The following is a 16,694-nucleotide window of genomic DNA, read 5'->3' on the forward strand; positions in this document are numbered from 1 at the left end:
AATGGTGAATAACTAAGGAAGCTCATCTAAATGCTTATCTAAGGTCTTGAACAAGATATTGATAAACTTAAATTTGTGGGGTTAATTATGCTGTAATTGATATTTTTGGGGTTAATTTGTGGGATTAATCTATAATATTTCTAGCGTTCACTCAATGGAATATGACTAGTTAGTGATGAGTAAGTATTGTGTACACAGGGAACAGTGATCAAGAACTCACTACTATTTAAATGATGATTAAGGTGGTGAGAAATGATACCTATAAGGTATGGTCTATAGATACGAGGGATGGAATTTAGAACTGATGAAGGGATGAGAAATCGGAAAATAAGATGTGGATCAGACTATGTACATAAATAAATGCAAAAAAAAGTGTGAAATTTTGAAGTGGTGGGATGATGAGAATGGTGATAGAGTATTTAAGAAGTGAATGATATTTTGGACATAACTTTATAGAAGAAATAGACTCCTGTAAGCTGTATGGTGTTGATGAAGTAGAAAATAAGGCTCAGAAAATATGCAGACCGTAGATTTTATACTCTTCTAAGGCCTCAAGAATTCACAGATGAAGGTTAACTCTTCTTCTATGTTGCTTCTGACAAATCAACCAAGAACACCAAAAACACCTTGATCAATCTAGAACACACCCTCTTTCACCAACCCTATTTTTTTACAATTTTAGGGAATCCTGTCCTATAATAATGGAATGATAACATACATATTTCATACGCTAACTTCATCATATTTACATGTCTATTTGCATTATAACACTCATAATTGCATGTTATCAAGCTTAAAATGATTAAATCTATTTTTTAGAACAAATTCCTGAATTTTCTACATTTTTGGTGTATTTTTTGGGAATTTTATAACAATACATTCTAAAAGAATATAATTATTGAGATAAAATATGATTTTTCTGGAATTTTTTGATACTAAATTTGGAAAGATATGATTTTTCTAAGTCGAAATAAATATATATATTGATATGTATTTTTGGGTTTTATTTTATTTAATATGAATTTTAAAAGTATTTTTTGCCCTTTTCTTTGCACCGCCACGTGTCGCTGCTCGATTCATCAAACGACGATGAATCATACTGCCCGATGATGATTGATGCCAGCCAATCATTAGCTAAGTTAATGATTGGTGTTACCCAATCATTAACCAAGCAATCATCACTTCGTTATTTACGCAGCGACGATTGCATTTATGATTATTGAATCATTTTTGGCGCAGGAATGACATAGACGAATAAAAAAATGAAGTTATTTTTTTGCATTAAATGCGTGTATGGGTCTGGGGAGAAAAAGACAAAAAAATCCTTTTACTTTTCTTTCTTTTGTCGTTTCTTGGTAGAGCGACGAACGATGTGGCCGCGCCATGTGAGGCCACATGTACACATGGCCCGCACAAAGCAACGTGGCATGCGCGTGGCTACCACAGAGAAGACAAAAAGAGGGCCGACACTTATGTGGCACATGCTGATACGTCGTCCCATCAGCTTCAAGAAGTATTTTTATTCTGTCTCTTTCTTTTTTTTACTTTTCTTCTGTTTTGTCTTTTTGTTTTTATAGTACACGTGGACTCCAAAAAGCGCTTGCTTGGAATACAAAAAGCACCGATCTCAAGCGCTTTGACTTCTTAAAGGACAAGGAAAACAAGAAAGCGGATGACGAGGAGAGAGAAGGAAATCAAGGGCTAGGATTAGGTCAACTTCAAACGGCCATAACTTTTGATCTACAACTTCGATTGAGCTTAAATTTTTAGCATTGCTTTGTCTTCCCCTCCTCTTTCCATCCATACTTTTTTTGATCTATAAATAGAGACTTGGATCATTGTGAAATTCATCTTGAATTTTCTTTGTACTTGTGGGGGGGCAGATTGAAAGAAGTGAGTTTTGAGATCCATCAAGTGTCTTCGTAGTGTCCTGGGTCGTGGGGAGAATCATTGGAGAAGAGGGGAAACTTACTAGGACTCGTAAATTGTCATGATGATGGCGGAACGTAAGGATCTAAGCTAAGTGTCTTCACTCTAAGTTGTTTCTTTCACGACATCATAATTCGCTTAATTAGTGTTTTTCATCATATCTTCACTCACATTTTACTCATTCATATTCTCTCATCTCGTCTCTCTATCCTCTCCATCACACCACTCTACAGTCACCCACTACCATCGTTCACACACTCAATCATCATTCAACTCTTCACGTTCACTTATTCATTGTTAAATTAACATATAACTTACATCCTATTACTCAATATCACTAGCTCATATCATCTACTCTCGTCTTTATCCATTCTCTCGTTGATCATCACTATCATAAGAAATTAATTCCTTAATCATCGTTCCCTGTGGAGACGACCTGGACTTATCACTAACTAAGTATTCTTAAGTACGATTAAATATATTTTTGTTGAATAATCTCAATTACCAACGACGAATGAAACCCCTTAAATTGAGATTATCATGGACATTATTGATAGAGATGAGAACATAAAAACGTCCTAAAAAATAGAAATCCTTCAGACATCTAGGTTCTAATATGTGAAGAAGGTTTGAAGTTGGCCCATGTGCCCATCCATTTTCTTTATTTTCTTTCTTCTCATCAGCATCACAGCCACATAAAATTTTATTCAGACTTATAAATTCAATATCGATTTGAATTTAATTCCAAAAAATATGACTTATAGAATATATATATATATATTTAAATTCCATATAGATTTTATAATTATAATATCAATAACACTCGTATATATACAATTTATTTTGTTGAAACCTGATAAGGTATTATATTAATGTAATAATTAGGATGTTATGAGATGCAAGTGTTCAAGAATATGTACCCCAAGAGTATATAAATTTTAACAATGATGGTGTGACAAAGAGGTATCTAGAGTCCATGAAGAGTGAAGATAGTGATTTTTGGTTAGAAGTTATGCATAAGAAGATGAATGCTTGAAAGCAGACACATAACTAAATTTTGTACCATTACCAAGTGGGAGGATATCATATAAGAATAAGCAAATATTTGAATTCATGACTCAGGAGAGTACTTGATCAAAATATAAGTCTGGTTATGAAACACTGGAATCAAATTAAAATATTCACTTTGATGGAATATTTCTCTTGTTTTGAAATTATATTTCTCTACATATGACAGCATAGACTTAGAAGTCGAGCAACCAGACATGAAGACAATGTTTATACAAAAGGACTTGGAGAATGGATCTATATCAAACGACCATAACATTTCAGAATATTGATTCATTTATGTTTTTTCATGCCAACAGTATAAAAATATTGATTCATTTATTCTTGAAAATGGACACAAATGCACAACTTCTGATTGTTGTTTAGATATCAAGAGATTTCTCATTATCTAACTCTATGTTGACGATATGATTATCCTTGGGTAAGATATGTCGAGCATAAAATTGTTGAAGAAGGAGCTATGTGAATCATTTCCAATGAACAACTAGAGACTCCCATGAAAACTCTTGGATGGAGACTTTTTCTGATAGATAATACAGTTTTTTATGGCTATCACAGTAGATATATCATAAGTTCCTTGATAGATATTCTATGATTAGCGTTTAACATTTTGATTATCCCTTCTTAGAGATTTAAAACTCTATCCAGGAAAGATCCCATCGTATGATGAACAGAAAAAGAAGATGGACAATATTTATTATGCTTATGAAGTTTGGATCTTGATGTACGCAATGGTTTGCACAAAGTTCAGAGATATCATATACATTGGGTGTTTCAAGCAGATTTCTTAATAATACAAGGAAGGAGAAATGGGAATTAGTGAATGGACACTTCAATATATCAGAGGGAGCTCCAAAGTTTTCCTAAGCATGAAGGGTGGATAACCGATCCTCACTAGCTAAATTTATGTCGATATGGTAAGAGGTATGGATGAAAAAAGTCAATTTCTCAGTATACTGTCACTTTTATATGGGGAGCTGTTGGCGATATTATTTGACTTACATGTCAATCACAATTATATGTCATAGCTAAGTTCATTGAAATATTTTTTCATTCAGTCTACAATCAAGTCCTTGAATATATGCAATAACTATATGAATTATGACAAGACCATACTTTTGTAATCACTGGTATTTAAAGATATATTAGTCATATTCATACTCAGAGGATGCTCAGAATGAACATTAAAATAGAAAGAAAGAATATCACTTTTTACTTGTAATTATATGATGTAAGTCTGGTTCATTCTCTATCCATTAGAGTTACTAAGCAAGGATGTTTGGTGCTCTTTGGAAAACTAATTCACTGAAATTGTCAGTAAGGATCCATTCATGGTATTATACCATGAAGACTAAACCTTAGCGCACTTAACTAAAATGCTTAAGGGGATTCAGATTGGTATTATATGCCATCAAACCAATCGCACTTCCATGATTTATTTTAGTTCATTAAAATAAATAATTATTCATATTGTTCTTGTGTGATGTTTATAATGAAGTCCCTAAATGTTTAAGATGACTTAGTGAATTATTATGAGATCATAATATAGCCTCACTAGTTTTTAAGAGTGTACTCCAAATATTCTAATTGTTTGATACTTGAGATACTAATTTATCAAAATAGAAAATCACTATCTGATCTGTTTGATATGATATGGACTATCTTGCAGGCATTAGTGTGGAGGCACTAAAGGCAGATGGTGAATACTCTTTAGAAAAAGGGTTCACTTAAGTGTTCCATATAAATCCGTAATGGTACTACATCCAAAAAAAAAATTCAGTTGATATATATCATGGTTGTATAAGTGGTCCACTGACTTGAGACACCAAGAAAGGAATTTATATTTCATCTCTGATGCACAAAGGTGATTGAGTTGTCAAGACGGGATTGTTTGGTCTAGGTATGAGAGAAGATTGACTAGATCAAGAATATGCATCAACCTCTGGGCTGGGGTTGTAGGGATATTATAGAAGTTGTTCTCCAATGATCCCTGTTACACATCAAGACTTAGTGAATGATGAGTTAGGGTTTGACAATTAGTCATACTCTAAGTCATTCAAGAGTCACATGTAAACAAAGGATTATACATAAATAGTAGCTAATAATGGTAAAGAGTCCATGAGAGAGTTATAACATTGGCCTATATCTTCTGTATGTTGGCATCCCCACATGTTGGAAACTTAACCTATCGATTGGGTTCAATCTCTCCTTGATTAATCATCTGTGTATCAATATATTTAATTTATAAGGTTGATGAATAAATGTTCGTGGGCCATTAAGATTATTAACCATATTGATATATGGGCCTACATGGTCACCCACATAAGATTAAAGGATATTGGTTGATATACTTTATCCAAAAAGGGCTTTTATAAATATTAACTAGATATCTAAAAAAGGTTGGATGAGAAGAATAAGATATTCAATAGTCATCTCATCTTATGGGTATTTCTTGATGGAAATATATGTGGCCGGCAAGCCAATATCACGTTTTATATCTCTTTCCATAATCATTTGTAGAACTTATTCATTATAGTGCATGGGCAAAGCTTATAATGAAGTCCACGAATACGTGATGGGACTTTTTGAATTGTGATGAGATAGTAATATGGAGATCAATAATCTTTAAGCATGTGTTCTAAATATTCCTATTTGAAGGATATTCCTGAAGGACATCTAAGTATCCAGATAGAATATCACTATCTAGCCTCACTCATATGATGAGTATGGTCGTTCCCGTAGATAGTGGGTGTTCTTTTTTCATTGGCAAAAGTATGGTGCTGAGTACGACCAACCCAAGGGTTTTGCTCGTAGACCGATTGAGCCATGCCTTGGATGTTGTCCATATGGGTTTTATATATGTAAGGTTGAAAGGCTAAAAGAGTTTATAAGCGTGAAGCAAGTGTAAATATCCCAATTACACACGTACTCCACTTGCCCACTCCAATGATGCAAAGGAAAAAGATACAATAGTGATACCACTACATGTTGTTGTATAAACCTCGAGTGCAAGGATCTCATTTGTGTCCCCCCAAGTTAGCAATGCGTGGATCAGGTGTTATGTTCACTCTCATCAGGTATGATTAGAGTACAACATCTAGGTGAGACGCCATGTATTCCCCAATCCAGCCTTCCACGCAATACACCATTTGTGGGGACTATTGGACACAAGAGTTCAGTGTGTGTGGAGAGCTGGCAAACTTGCTATGGGAGCCATGGAAAGAGCAAAATTCTTCTCATTTTGTAGGGTCTACCACACGAGCAATGGATGTCATTAAACACATCAAGCAATGATTAGGGAGAACACACCACCTTGTTTCCCCTATTGTCTGACGCTTCATAGTTACGTGCGATGCACTTCACACATGAAGAACTTTAACGGCTTTGATTCCAATCACCACTCAGCTACAGATTGTCCATTGGCACAACCGCTAAGAGGCTTTCTAAAGCTAAATGTGGATGGTGGAGCCAAAGGGAACTCGGGCCCAACAGATTGAGGTGTTATCCTACAAGTAGACTTGGTCGTTCTGTTCTGTTCATTTAAATTAAACAAAAAATTCGCACAAAAGAACTGCATAGGGGTCTGTTGGTTGTTCTGTTCCTTTTTGCGCAAAAATTAGAACAAATGTTCAAACAATTCGCACAATTCGCACAAATTTGAAAAAATAGAACAATTTGCAGAATTCAAACAATTCGCACAAATAGAAAAATCCGCACAAATAGAATAATTTGCACAATTCAAATAATTAGAACAATTTGCACAATTTGAACAATTTGCACAAACCGAACAAAATTTGCATAAAGAGAACAAAATTTGCACATGGAGTCAAAAATTGCACAAAATTGTTAGCGATCGAGAGTCAACTAGAGGACCCTCACAGGGTGGACTGGAAGTTAGTCTATGTTGACCATGAAAATGACATTATCCTTGTCAACGATGACCCCTCGGAGTAAGTCAATGTCTCCTGCACCTAAAGTCCACTCTTGGTTAACCCGACCATCATTTGAATCTCCAAGGAATTTGTGAGCTGCATGCAAAGCATCAAGATCTTGTCTGCTAATGAAGTGCAGTACATGAGCCTGGTAAACCTTGTCAACGGCCCATCGAACAACCCGGCCTATAAGCTACAGTGGGTTTGACAATTAGTGGAGGCCTAGAGGGCCCCCTATCACGATTCCTCGCCCACTTCCTTTGGACGTTGACCATTGACATTAGAGTTGAATGAAATCCATTGGCGTTGACAAAATTTTGCAAAATCCGATTCAATGGACAACTGATCTACAAAATTGGAACAGAAGGGCGAGCAGATCTAGGAAAGGATGGCCATGATGTCGTTTTCCCTCAGCGTCAGCTAGTCTGAGCCATCGGATATGTTGAAGTCAATCTTGACGTTCGTAGAATAAAGAACGGTGTTCCCGAGGGAGGGTTTCTCCTTCATGACCTTGGTAAGCAGAAACCCACTATCGGTTGTGTCCTTAGCTGAAGCGATCTGCATAATTAATTTTTCATAAGAAGAAAACTATATAAATGATCAAAGAATTGAAAGAAATTTCCAAGTTAGTGAGCTGACCTTGATGAGAACACGGTCATTGAGTGACTTGAGATCTTTGATGTCGTCTGAATCGAGCACGTCCACGACGTCTTCCTCTTTGAGAATGATGTGAGGCATGCCGCTCAGCTCAACTTCAGTGCCTGCGTACTTCGAGCATTTGATCTGCTCTCCTCCCTGCAAAGATTTTTAAATTTGTTTTCGATAATTAGAAGCAATTTTCATGAATTGTCCAATCATTGTCCAAGCTATAATTTGCTCGGACGCTCTTGGACTATACCCTAGAGTGTGATCATGAATTATGTAAAGGCTGAGCGTTAGCTTCAGCTACGTGATCAACGCCATGCTAACAAAAAAAACATTTGTGAAAATAGAAAATAAATATGAGGGCCATGAGTAAGTTACATTCCAAAAATATAGATCCAAATATGTGAGAAAGTTGAGTGAACAATCATTCATGACATAGTAGTTATAGAGTACTCTTGACATTTGATGGAGGATTAGTTTTTCACAGGAACTCTAGAGGAGTCTTGCATCTAGCTTGAGGTCTTAATCCATTTTCGTCACAGGTATCGTGTGTTGGACAACTAATGTGCGTCATGAAGAAATGAAAGAATTTTCCATCACCATCATCATGATTTTTGTTCACCAAGTCAATGAGCAATAACAGATATGTCATAAGAGGAACAACAACATAGTATATGTTATAAGAGGAAGACAAAATCTTGAGAGTCTAACCAATGGGAGCATTCACACGAATGTCAAATGGCCTGTCATCTTCATCACCGTCTTCGTCCTCTTCAGCTATCAAATCATCGTTGTTATACCATGACTTCAACATCATCAGGACTTCGACGTTCTTTGACATGAGCTTTGATCACCGGTAGTTGATTACACGACGCCCTTTTGAGAATAGACGCTCACATGCGGCACTCGTCATTTGAACTGCTAGAAATTCCTTTGCCACCAATGCTAATGCAAGGTAAGAAAGCTGACCCTTTATGGGGGTAAAATTAATCAGATATTCAATAAAGAAAGTACGAGATTTTGAATATAAAAAATATAAATTATATGATACCCATCGTCTTCCACCAATGCAACATGTCCGTACCGAATGCTGGTGGGGCCGTTGCATTTACATCGAGCTCTTCAATCGGATCAAGTCTTTGTGGTCGCTCAGACTGATCTAGTAGTTCTTCGAGCTCCATTTGTATGAAATCATTCGTTGTTGATAGAGCAGTTGGTTCGGTGGGCCGACTCCCAATGTTTCTGGATACTGAGTGTGACTCCATGATATTGCGGACGGTAAACAGAACCTCATTCTTAGCCTTTGGATAAATCAAGCAAAGCTTCATAGATGGGTCAAATAGAGAGGCGATAGTGACGTAGGACGATTAAGGAAAAGGGTGATTGAGGAGATGGATGGGATGACGACGAGTAAATGGTGATAGACGGGTTTGTAGGGAGGGATAAAACAGTCCACAGAAATTCACACGGCCGGATTCGGACTTTAAAACCGATGAAAATCTGGTGGTGCAGCTCCGACCCTTATCGAAGGTGGGAGTACTGTCTTCCCCCACTGCGACGATGCCTAAGCACCGAAATCAATATGCAAATTTGCGTCGCGAAGAAACACTCGAGAAAGATAGAGAACCTAATTCTGACGGCGGTGGAAACTTCTCGAGAAAACACTGGAGGGAGAACACTTTCGAGACCAAAGGGTTCAGGCGTACCTCAACACCGTAGTGCGTGAAGAGGGTGCGGGAAATTCCGATCGTGATGAGGCTGGGCGAATCCGGGCGTTAAGCGGCCCACTAGACGAAGGAGTCTGGGCGTTTCGGGCGTTGAACGGCCCCTGGTAGTGAGTTGATGTCGTGATCGCAGAGTCAGGCGTAGGCGAAAACCCGCGCGCGCGAAGCGCGCATAGGGTGTGCGCGTAGCGTGCGCGGCTCGAAGCGTAGACGGCGTCGACGACGAACCGTTGGACGGCCTTGACGACGTTGGTATCCGACGTACGGCGTGGCGGGTGGCCGCGTGCGCGACGTGGGCAGGTAATCGGCGCGTGAGGCGCGGCGCGTGCGGGCAGCCGCGTGCGTGGTGAGGGCAGACGGTCGGCGCACCGCGGGTGTGGGTGGCCACGTGCACCGCGCGGAAAGACGGTCGGCGCACCGCGGGTGCGGGCGGCTGCGTGGCTGGGGGAAGAAAGAGAGAGAGAGAGAGAGAGAGAGAGAGAGAGAGAGAGAGAGAGAGAGAGAGAGAGAGAGAGAGAGAGAGAGAGAGAGAGAGAGAGAGAGAGAGAGAGAGAGAGAGAGTGGGAGGGGAAGAGGTGGAAGGTCGGCGACGCAATGTGGCGGCGGCGGCGACGGCGACGGCAATGGCGACGGCGGCGGCGTTGGCGACGGCTAGGGTTAAGAGGGATAGGTGAGGCTGGGCAGTCCTCCAAGAAGAGTTAAACAAAACTCAATTCTTGAAATTATGACTGACTAATGTTTCTTGAAAACAATGACCTATATATAGGCCTTGGAGGAAAGAGAAAATGACGAGAAATTAGAGACGAGAAAGTAAAGAAGTGCGCCGTGTCACACCAGAGGGCAGTTGTGGATCTGCCTCTGGCATCGTGTCATGACGCGCGTAGGGACGTGCGCGGGTGGAGACCTGCTTGTTGACGGCTGCGGCGTGTTGACTTTGGTGTTGACTTCAGTTGACCGTGGCGGGTTGACTTCGGTTGACTTCGCTGTTGGGTCCATAACAGGCGTGTTGACTCCAATTGATCGTGGCGACGCGTTCGACGGTGATGTGCTGGCGTCCTCGCCATCAGATAGTGAAAGCCTCATTTCGTCTCAATACAGACACATATTTATCTAGCTTTGCTTTCATAGCGGAACATACATTGGATAAGGCGTTCGTTTGCCTAACGGACATAGCGAGTCCAACTGGAAGCATGGAAGAGTTTGTTACTCCCACTGTAATTCGCTCAAGATGCCTCATCAATCCCTTAATAATGACTATACCTTCATTTGACGTTGGTGCCGTGATCCGAATAGCGACAGAGGTACCATGCTGGAGTGGTTTGTGTAAGTCAACAAAATTTTCATCTAGGTCCCGTTCTGCGTCAAGTAAAGCACGTTTTCAAAGAGCGGATGACATCATCATATCAATAACAATTTTCCTCTCAATGCACATGCGTAGCATTTTGAAAGTGGGGCTCCACCTTGTAGGGAAATCTATCGGGATCCTCCTCGTGTTTGACATATTTAACTATTTGTTGTAGGAAAAGTACTTCGCCTCTCGCCTTGACGATCCTCGTATAGCAATGACACCTCTGTTAGGTGCCAAACAACATCCCCTAAGTAAACAGCACGAGGATCTGACTCCTTTGCATCCAAGACATTATCAAAGTTTGTGAGGTCTACTTCATCAATGAAACTTGACTCGGGCCCATCGTCAACGACATTGAGTGCCTTCAATCTGGCCCACATAACTAAGTTGATCACATGCGCAATACACAAGACATGTCTCTTTGCAGTAAAATAGGGGTTCACTGGCCGCAACTCCCATTCTAATGTTTCCCATCATTGTTGCGTTATTTGAAGCATTGTTTGTCGTAATTGCACGCGCTCAACTTAAATTCTACAAGAACCTCCAACACAATGTCTCTCAAGCACACTGATGGAGGACCATCCTGGAGACGGCACACCAGGACGACAGCAGCCATGACGAGCAGCACGCGTCGACACTCGCCACCCGGGGTTCAAGTACCCCTAGTAAGTACCTTTATTTTACTTGCGTTTATTTTCTGTTTGTTTGTATTTCTGGACTTTATGGATTGGGCCGATGTTGGGCCTCTTCCTCATCTTTCCCTTTTATTTTCTGTTTGCATTTTCAAATTGTAAGGAGAGGCTGAACCAAGTCTTGCGACGGTTCGTCCTCCCCCCACGTTCACTTGGCACCTATCCTCACTATATAAGGGGATAGCATGCCCAAGGAACACTTTGGAGTCATTTGTTGAAGAGAGTTTTCAAACTTGTGTATCCCTTTATCGTAGAGAGTAGAATAGGAGGTTTGGCTAACCTCACCCACGTCGAGATCACTCCGTGGTGTAGAGCCTTCATTTCCCTCGTCGAGATCACTCCGGGGGGAACATGTTCAAGCGTGCCGTCGAGATTACTCTGGTACGATTAAAGATTCAAGAAGGTTGTCAGTGCTTGGTCAAGAAGGACCCTTCGTCGACACACCCGTTTCAGGGATCCCCTGAGCTATCGCCAAGGTGCCATCAATATCTTTCAAGAAGCCCAGTTCTGGAGTGTTTTCTTGGTCGGTTATCGATCAAGAAAGTCTCTCATGGGCCCAAGATTCCCTCCTCGTCTCCATCTCCGCCACCGCCATCCATCACGCCCGCCATCTCCTCCGCTATGTCGCTTGCCGTCAAGACTCACCGCCGACAGATCGCCTGCACCGTCGCAGCCCTCCGACGCGCGCCCTCGCCCGTGGATCCCCGGCGGTCGCCTGCCGGACTGCCCTTGCTGCCGCGCCCGTTTGGTAGCCGAACGCGCGGCCCTCTCTCTCGGCCTCGCCGCTCCCCGCGCGGCCGTATCCTCCCGCGTGCCCGCGTCGCCGCCAGCGCCACAGACGCACGCGCTCACCGTGCGCGCCTCGTCCCCACTGTGCCCTTCCTGCCTGTCGTCGCGTGCCGGGGTGCCTGCACGCCTGCCTGCATTGCACGCACACCAAGCCTTACCACTCTCCGCCGCGACTCTGCAGCCGCCGCGAGACCGCGTGCCAGCCCGCGTGCGCGCTCGTCTGCACGCGCCGTGCCCCCGCGCTCACCAGCGCACCCGCCACGGCGCGCACGTGTGCAGTCGCGCCTCCCCGCGCACCCGCTCACGCCGTGAGCACTGGGGCGCCCGCCGCACGCTCCCGTTGGTCGGCACGCTCGCTAATCTCCATCCCCGCCATCGTCCGACGGTCTCCGCTCTCAACGCCCGTTCCAAGCTTCGTCACAAACACCGGAACGTTACTTACGCCGTGGACTAGTGTTATTCAGGTACCATCTCGTCTCCTCTCCATCTTACCAGTATTATTACGTTCTGCAGTCTCGTCTTCTGCTATCACGTCTGCTGCCATCTTTTCACTACATCTCGCGGATAGGTTAGACACTTTCGTCGAGAGTAGGACATTTCTTGTGGTTGATAGGGTAACCATTGACGTATACGCTGAACACTCCAGGGCCGTCAAAAGCCCCTCATCACATAGTCGTCTAGTAGGTCTCGCGGGTCATTGGGAGTTTGATTTTAGGATCACTCTCTCATCACTGACCGGTGTAGATTTACGCCTTTTATCCGTCGGCACCTATACTGCTCATTCGGTGTTTTTTCTCATTCATTGACTTGCATTTCACGAATCCGCCCATCGAATTTCTTGTGACGTAATACGAGCCGATCAATCCCGGCAGGTCGTATTACATCACACTCCCTAGTGTATGAGCCCTCCAACTAGCGTATAGCGAGGACACATTCACACATTTTCCATTCTATATCTACCCAATGAACGGTGAAACCTATAAATGAGATTCGATTCGTAGAAGTCCAACAATCTAGAGTGATGGCCACTCTATCAACACTCTCGAGTCGATCACAAATAATGCTCTTTAACTCAATGTAAAGCTTGAAAGCTTTTTCCTTCACAGCCCTTGTCGATGGAATGGATATCTCCTCTTGCGCGATGTATCGAAGCACTCGTATGAAGTATTTCTTACATACAATGTTCCACAGTGAGGCTGACTGACAGATGAAATGTACAAGCTCTTCTTTTGTAATCTCCAACATGCGACCAGTCAAGTACGATTTTTCATTACCTTGTTAGTAAAATATGTTTGCCGCCGATGGTTGCTTAGAAGAGCTCCCTTCATGAGCCTTCAATTCATTATACTCTTTACGATGCACATTTAGCAAATATCGCCATAGGACTTTACTATAACTGTACTTATTCTGTTCTACTATCACAGCACGACCCGAGTACAAGTCACACATAGAATGCATGTGAAAACCTTTGGTGCCACCTCTGTGAAGTGTATCATGCAGCGCATTCAATATTTTTCTTTCTATTCTTTTGGCTGTGGCCAACGCTCCCCTCAGCTGATTTAGACCTCTCAGAGGAACCAGAAGCATGCAAGAGAGGTGTTCTAGGCATCCTAAATTACAATTGAAAATGTAAATTTCTCAAATAATTCATCCAATATCAAACTAATGTCCAACGAAGTTTGATATGCACTTATAAAGTAGAAATGTTCAAGCAGAGTCGTAAATTGAAATATATGAAATATATGAAATATATGACAAATATAATGTTGAAATGTAGATTCATCCTCATCCGGGTAGATAAAGAAACAAAATAGATGAAATATATTACAATGAACTGACAAAAAAATTCGACGATCCATGCCTCATTTTTCACATATCTTCACACCTTATGAAATACCTCTGAAGCAAATTTAGGAATTGCTCTTATTGTTATGGAGAAGGCAGAGAACACCATGTAGAGCTCTGCATCGAAAGGCAACAAAGATTACAGATTCCCAGATATGACTTCCTGTGATGGGGGACCATCCAACTGACGCCAAGACGGGACGACTCTAGCCACACCGAGCTGCTCGTGCCGATGCTCGCCACAAGGGGTTTAAGTACTCTACGTAAGCATCTTATCTTTGTTTTTTTATTTGTTTTGTCTCTGTTTTGTTTTCGTTCCTGGATTTTACAGACTGGGCCGGTGTTTTGGGCCTCGTCCGCATTATGTTTTCATTTGATTGTGACTGTTAAAGAGGGGCCGAACCACGTCTCACGATGGTTCGTCCTCTCCACGATCTCACTTGGCACCTATCCTCATTATATAAGGGGATAGCATGCCCAAGTGAAGGTTGAGGCATTTGTTGAAGAAATTTCCTAGTTGTCTCCACCTTATCGTAGATAGGAACTAGAGTGTAGAGAGGAGTGGCTAGCCTCGCCCACGTTGAGATCACTCCGTGGTAAGAGCCCGCGCCGTCACGTCGAGATCACTCCATGACGACGTGTCTCAACGCCCATCGGGACTACTCCGGGTCGCTTAAAGATTCAAGAAACCCTCTCTTCTTGAAGCCGAGGAATCCTCTGTCGAGATCACCCCGAAGGCTTCTCAAGGATTCAAGAAGACCCCTACGAGGAAGAAGCGTCGCCAGCTGTTTGCGTCGAGATCACTCCGGGTACGCGCTGTCTACATTCCTCCCTCCAAGATTCTCCCAACCGCCAGCATAAATATGCTCCTAGATCAAGAAAATCCCTCTTTCTTGAGGTTCTTGAGGTGATTATTCTTCAAGAAACCCCTATCTTGGAGGTTGCCGCCCGCCCTGCATCACTGCCACTATCGGAGCGTCATCGCCGCACCTCTCCGCTGTCGTCACTCCGCCGCCAGCACCTTGCAACGCCTGCACTCCGCTCCACCCACGCCCGTGCGTGCGGCCGTGTCATGAGTAGCCCCATCACCCGCGCTTGCCGCCAAGAGCTCGCGTGTGGCTGCGCCTGCCACCTTGAACCTGTGTGTGCCCGACGCCCGTACGCGCCCAGCCCGCACGCAGCTCCGGTACCGAGCGTGTCACACGGCCGTGCCTGCCGCCCAGCTCCTACGCGCGTGCCCGGCGCCCGCACACGTGGCCCCGCGCCCGGCGCCCGCACGCGCCCAGCCTGCGTGTGGGCTGCACCCGCGTCCGCCTTCTGGCACCCACGCGCGCGTCCGGCGCCCGCCCGTGTCCCAGCTGCTGGACGTCCGCATGTGCACGCCCTACGCTCACACCACGCGACAGCCCGCGGCTGTCCGTGTGCGAGCCACCCTCACCTGCGCGCTGCCGTTCCGTCATCGATCACCTCATCAGTGCCTCGTGGGGCCGCTGCCCTCCTCAAGTCCATCTTGTGGCGAGACCCCTCCATTCGGCCTGTTCAACCATCCAGTACGATACAGTGGACTTTCGTCAACAAGGTACCTATTCGACTCCTCTCCATAATTACCAGTATTATTACGTCTTGTAGTGCCATCATTCCCTATCGCTTCCTCTGCCGGTTTCATGATCTCGTCTATAGGATAGCCACCTTGTCGAGTGATAGGTCTCTCTTGCGGTGAAGGTTAATCGTTGATATAGACGTTGAACACCTTTGGGCCGTCAGACACCCCTCACTCATAGGCGTCGTAGTTGGTTTTCACTGGGTCATCAAGAGTTTATTCAGATCAATATCTCTACTTAGGGGACGACGTTGATCATCCTCCCTCATTCGGACTAGTCTTATTTGCTCATTAAAGGGGTTTCTCAACACGTATTCATTTCATATTAATTACAAACTCACTCATCATTGTCCTGTGACCTAATACGAGCCGTCCAATCCGGGCACACTCATCGTATTACATCATCTTGCTGATAAAAAATTAGACAGAGAGGGAGAGGGAAATCAATAATGAGAAAGAGAGATAGATCAATAGGGAGACAAAGAGAGAGAGAGGAATCAACAAAAACGTACAATCAAGATAGATCAAAAGATATATAGAAAAGGAGAGATAGATCAAAGGAGAGAGAGAGAGATCGACAGAGAAAAGGAGGGATTGATCAGAGATGTATATAGGAAACTAAGATCCCTGTTAGGCATCAAGTAATCTGAACTTACTGAATCAAATAATCAATCTTAACAGACATTCTGATGTTATTCATAAAAAAACTGATTCACATACTCCACCTAAGCCAGATTCTCCTCTACCGCAGTTTTGGCTTTTCTATACAAATTTCTAGCTATGCATTGATCATTTTTTGAAAAAGTTTGCAATGTGACCTTTCTTGTGACAATAATTATATCTATTTTCCTGATTTTATTTTGAATTCTTTCTTTCTCCATCATGGCTGTTTCTACTCCTAAGAAAATTCTGAATACAAAAGACTCAAAATTTGGCTGCTCTATTTTCCCACGTTTTAGTTCCTTATCTAAAATGTCTTTGAATAGTAGGGTTGTTTTTCACGTCATGTAGAGTAATTAAATGGGGTACAAAGGGAGTTTTCATCATAAAGAAAAGCCTCATAGAAATGTTTGTACAAAGGGGTTAATTAACAAAACAATTGATGAGCTCAACCTAGCTCAG

General features: G+C 42.6%; 1 protein-coding gene across 1 annotated transcript; it reads right to left on the bottom strand.

Moving 5' to 3' along the window:
• Nucleotides 1–7,349: 7,349 nt before the first annotated feature.
• LOC144709563 (20 kDa chaperonin, chloroplastic-like) lies at nt 7,350–8,415 on the bottom strand. The gene is made up of 3 exons (XM_078583138.1): nt 8,302–8,415; nt 7,569–7,724; nt 7,350–7,487 (listed from the first exon to the last, which is right to left on the bottom strand). The coding sequence occupies exons 1-3, from the start codon at nt 8,413–8,415 to the stop codon at nt 7,350–7,352; spliced, it is 408 nt and encodes a 135-aa protein (XP_078439264.1).
• Between the last annotated feature and the right edge of the window lie 8,279 nt (nt 8,416–16,694).

The sequence above is a fragment of the Wolffia australiana genome, chromosome 11 (assembly GCF_029677425.1).
Source record: "Wolffia australiana isolate 7733 chromosome 11, ASM2967742v1".
In the NCBI taxonomy this organism is placed as follows: Eukaryota; Viridiplantae; Streptophyta; class Magnoliopsida; order Alismatales; family Araceae; genus Wolffia; species Wolffia australiana.

Excerpts from the sequence above, each read along its gene's own strand:
- LOC144709563 (XM_078583138.1), bottom strand. The coding sequence starts at position 8,415 with ATGTCAAAGAACGTCGAAGTCCTGATGATGTTGAAGTCATGGTATAAC. Across the intron at positions 7,725-8,301 it reads ACAGGCCATTTGACATTCGT|GGAGGAGAGCAGATCAAATG; the intron begins GTGAATGCTCCC and ends AAATCTTTGCAG. Across the intron at positions 7,488-7,568 it reads ATGACCGTGTTCTCATCAAG|ATCGCTTCAGCTAAGGACAC; the intron begins GTCAGCTCACTA and ends TTAATTATGCAG.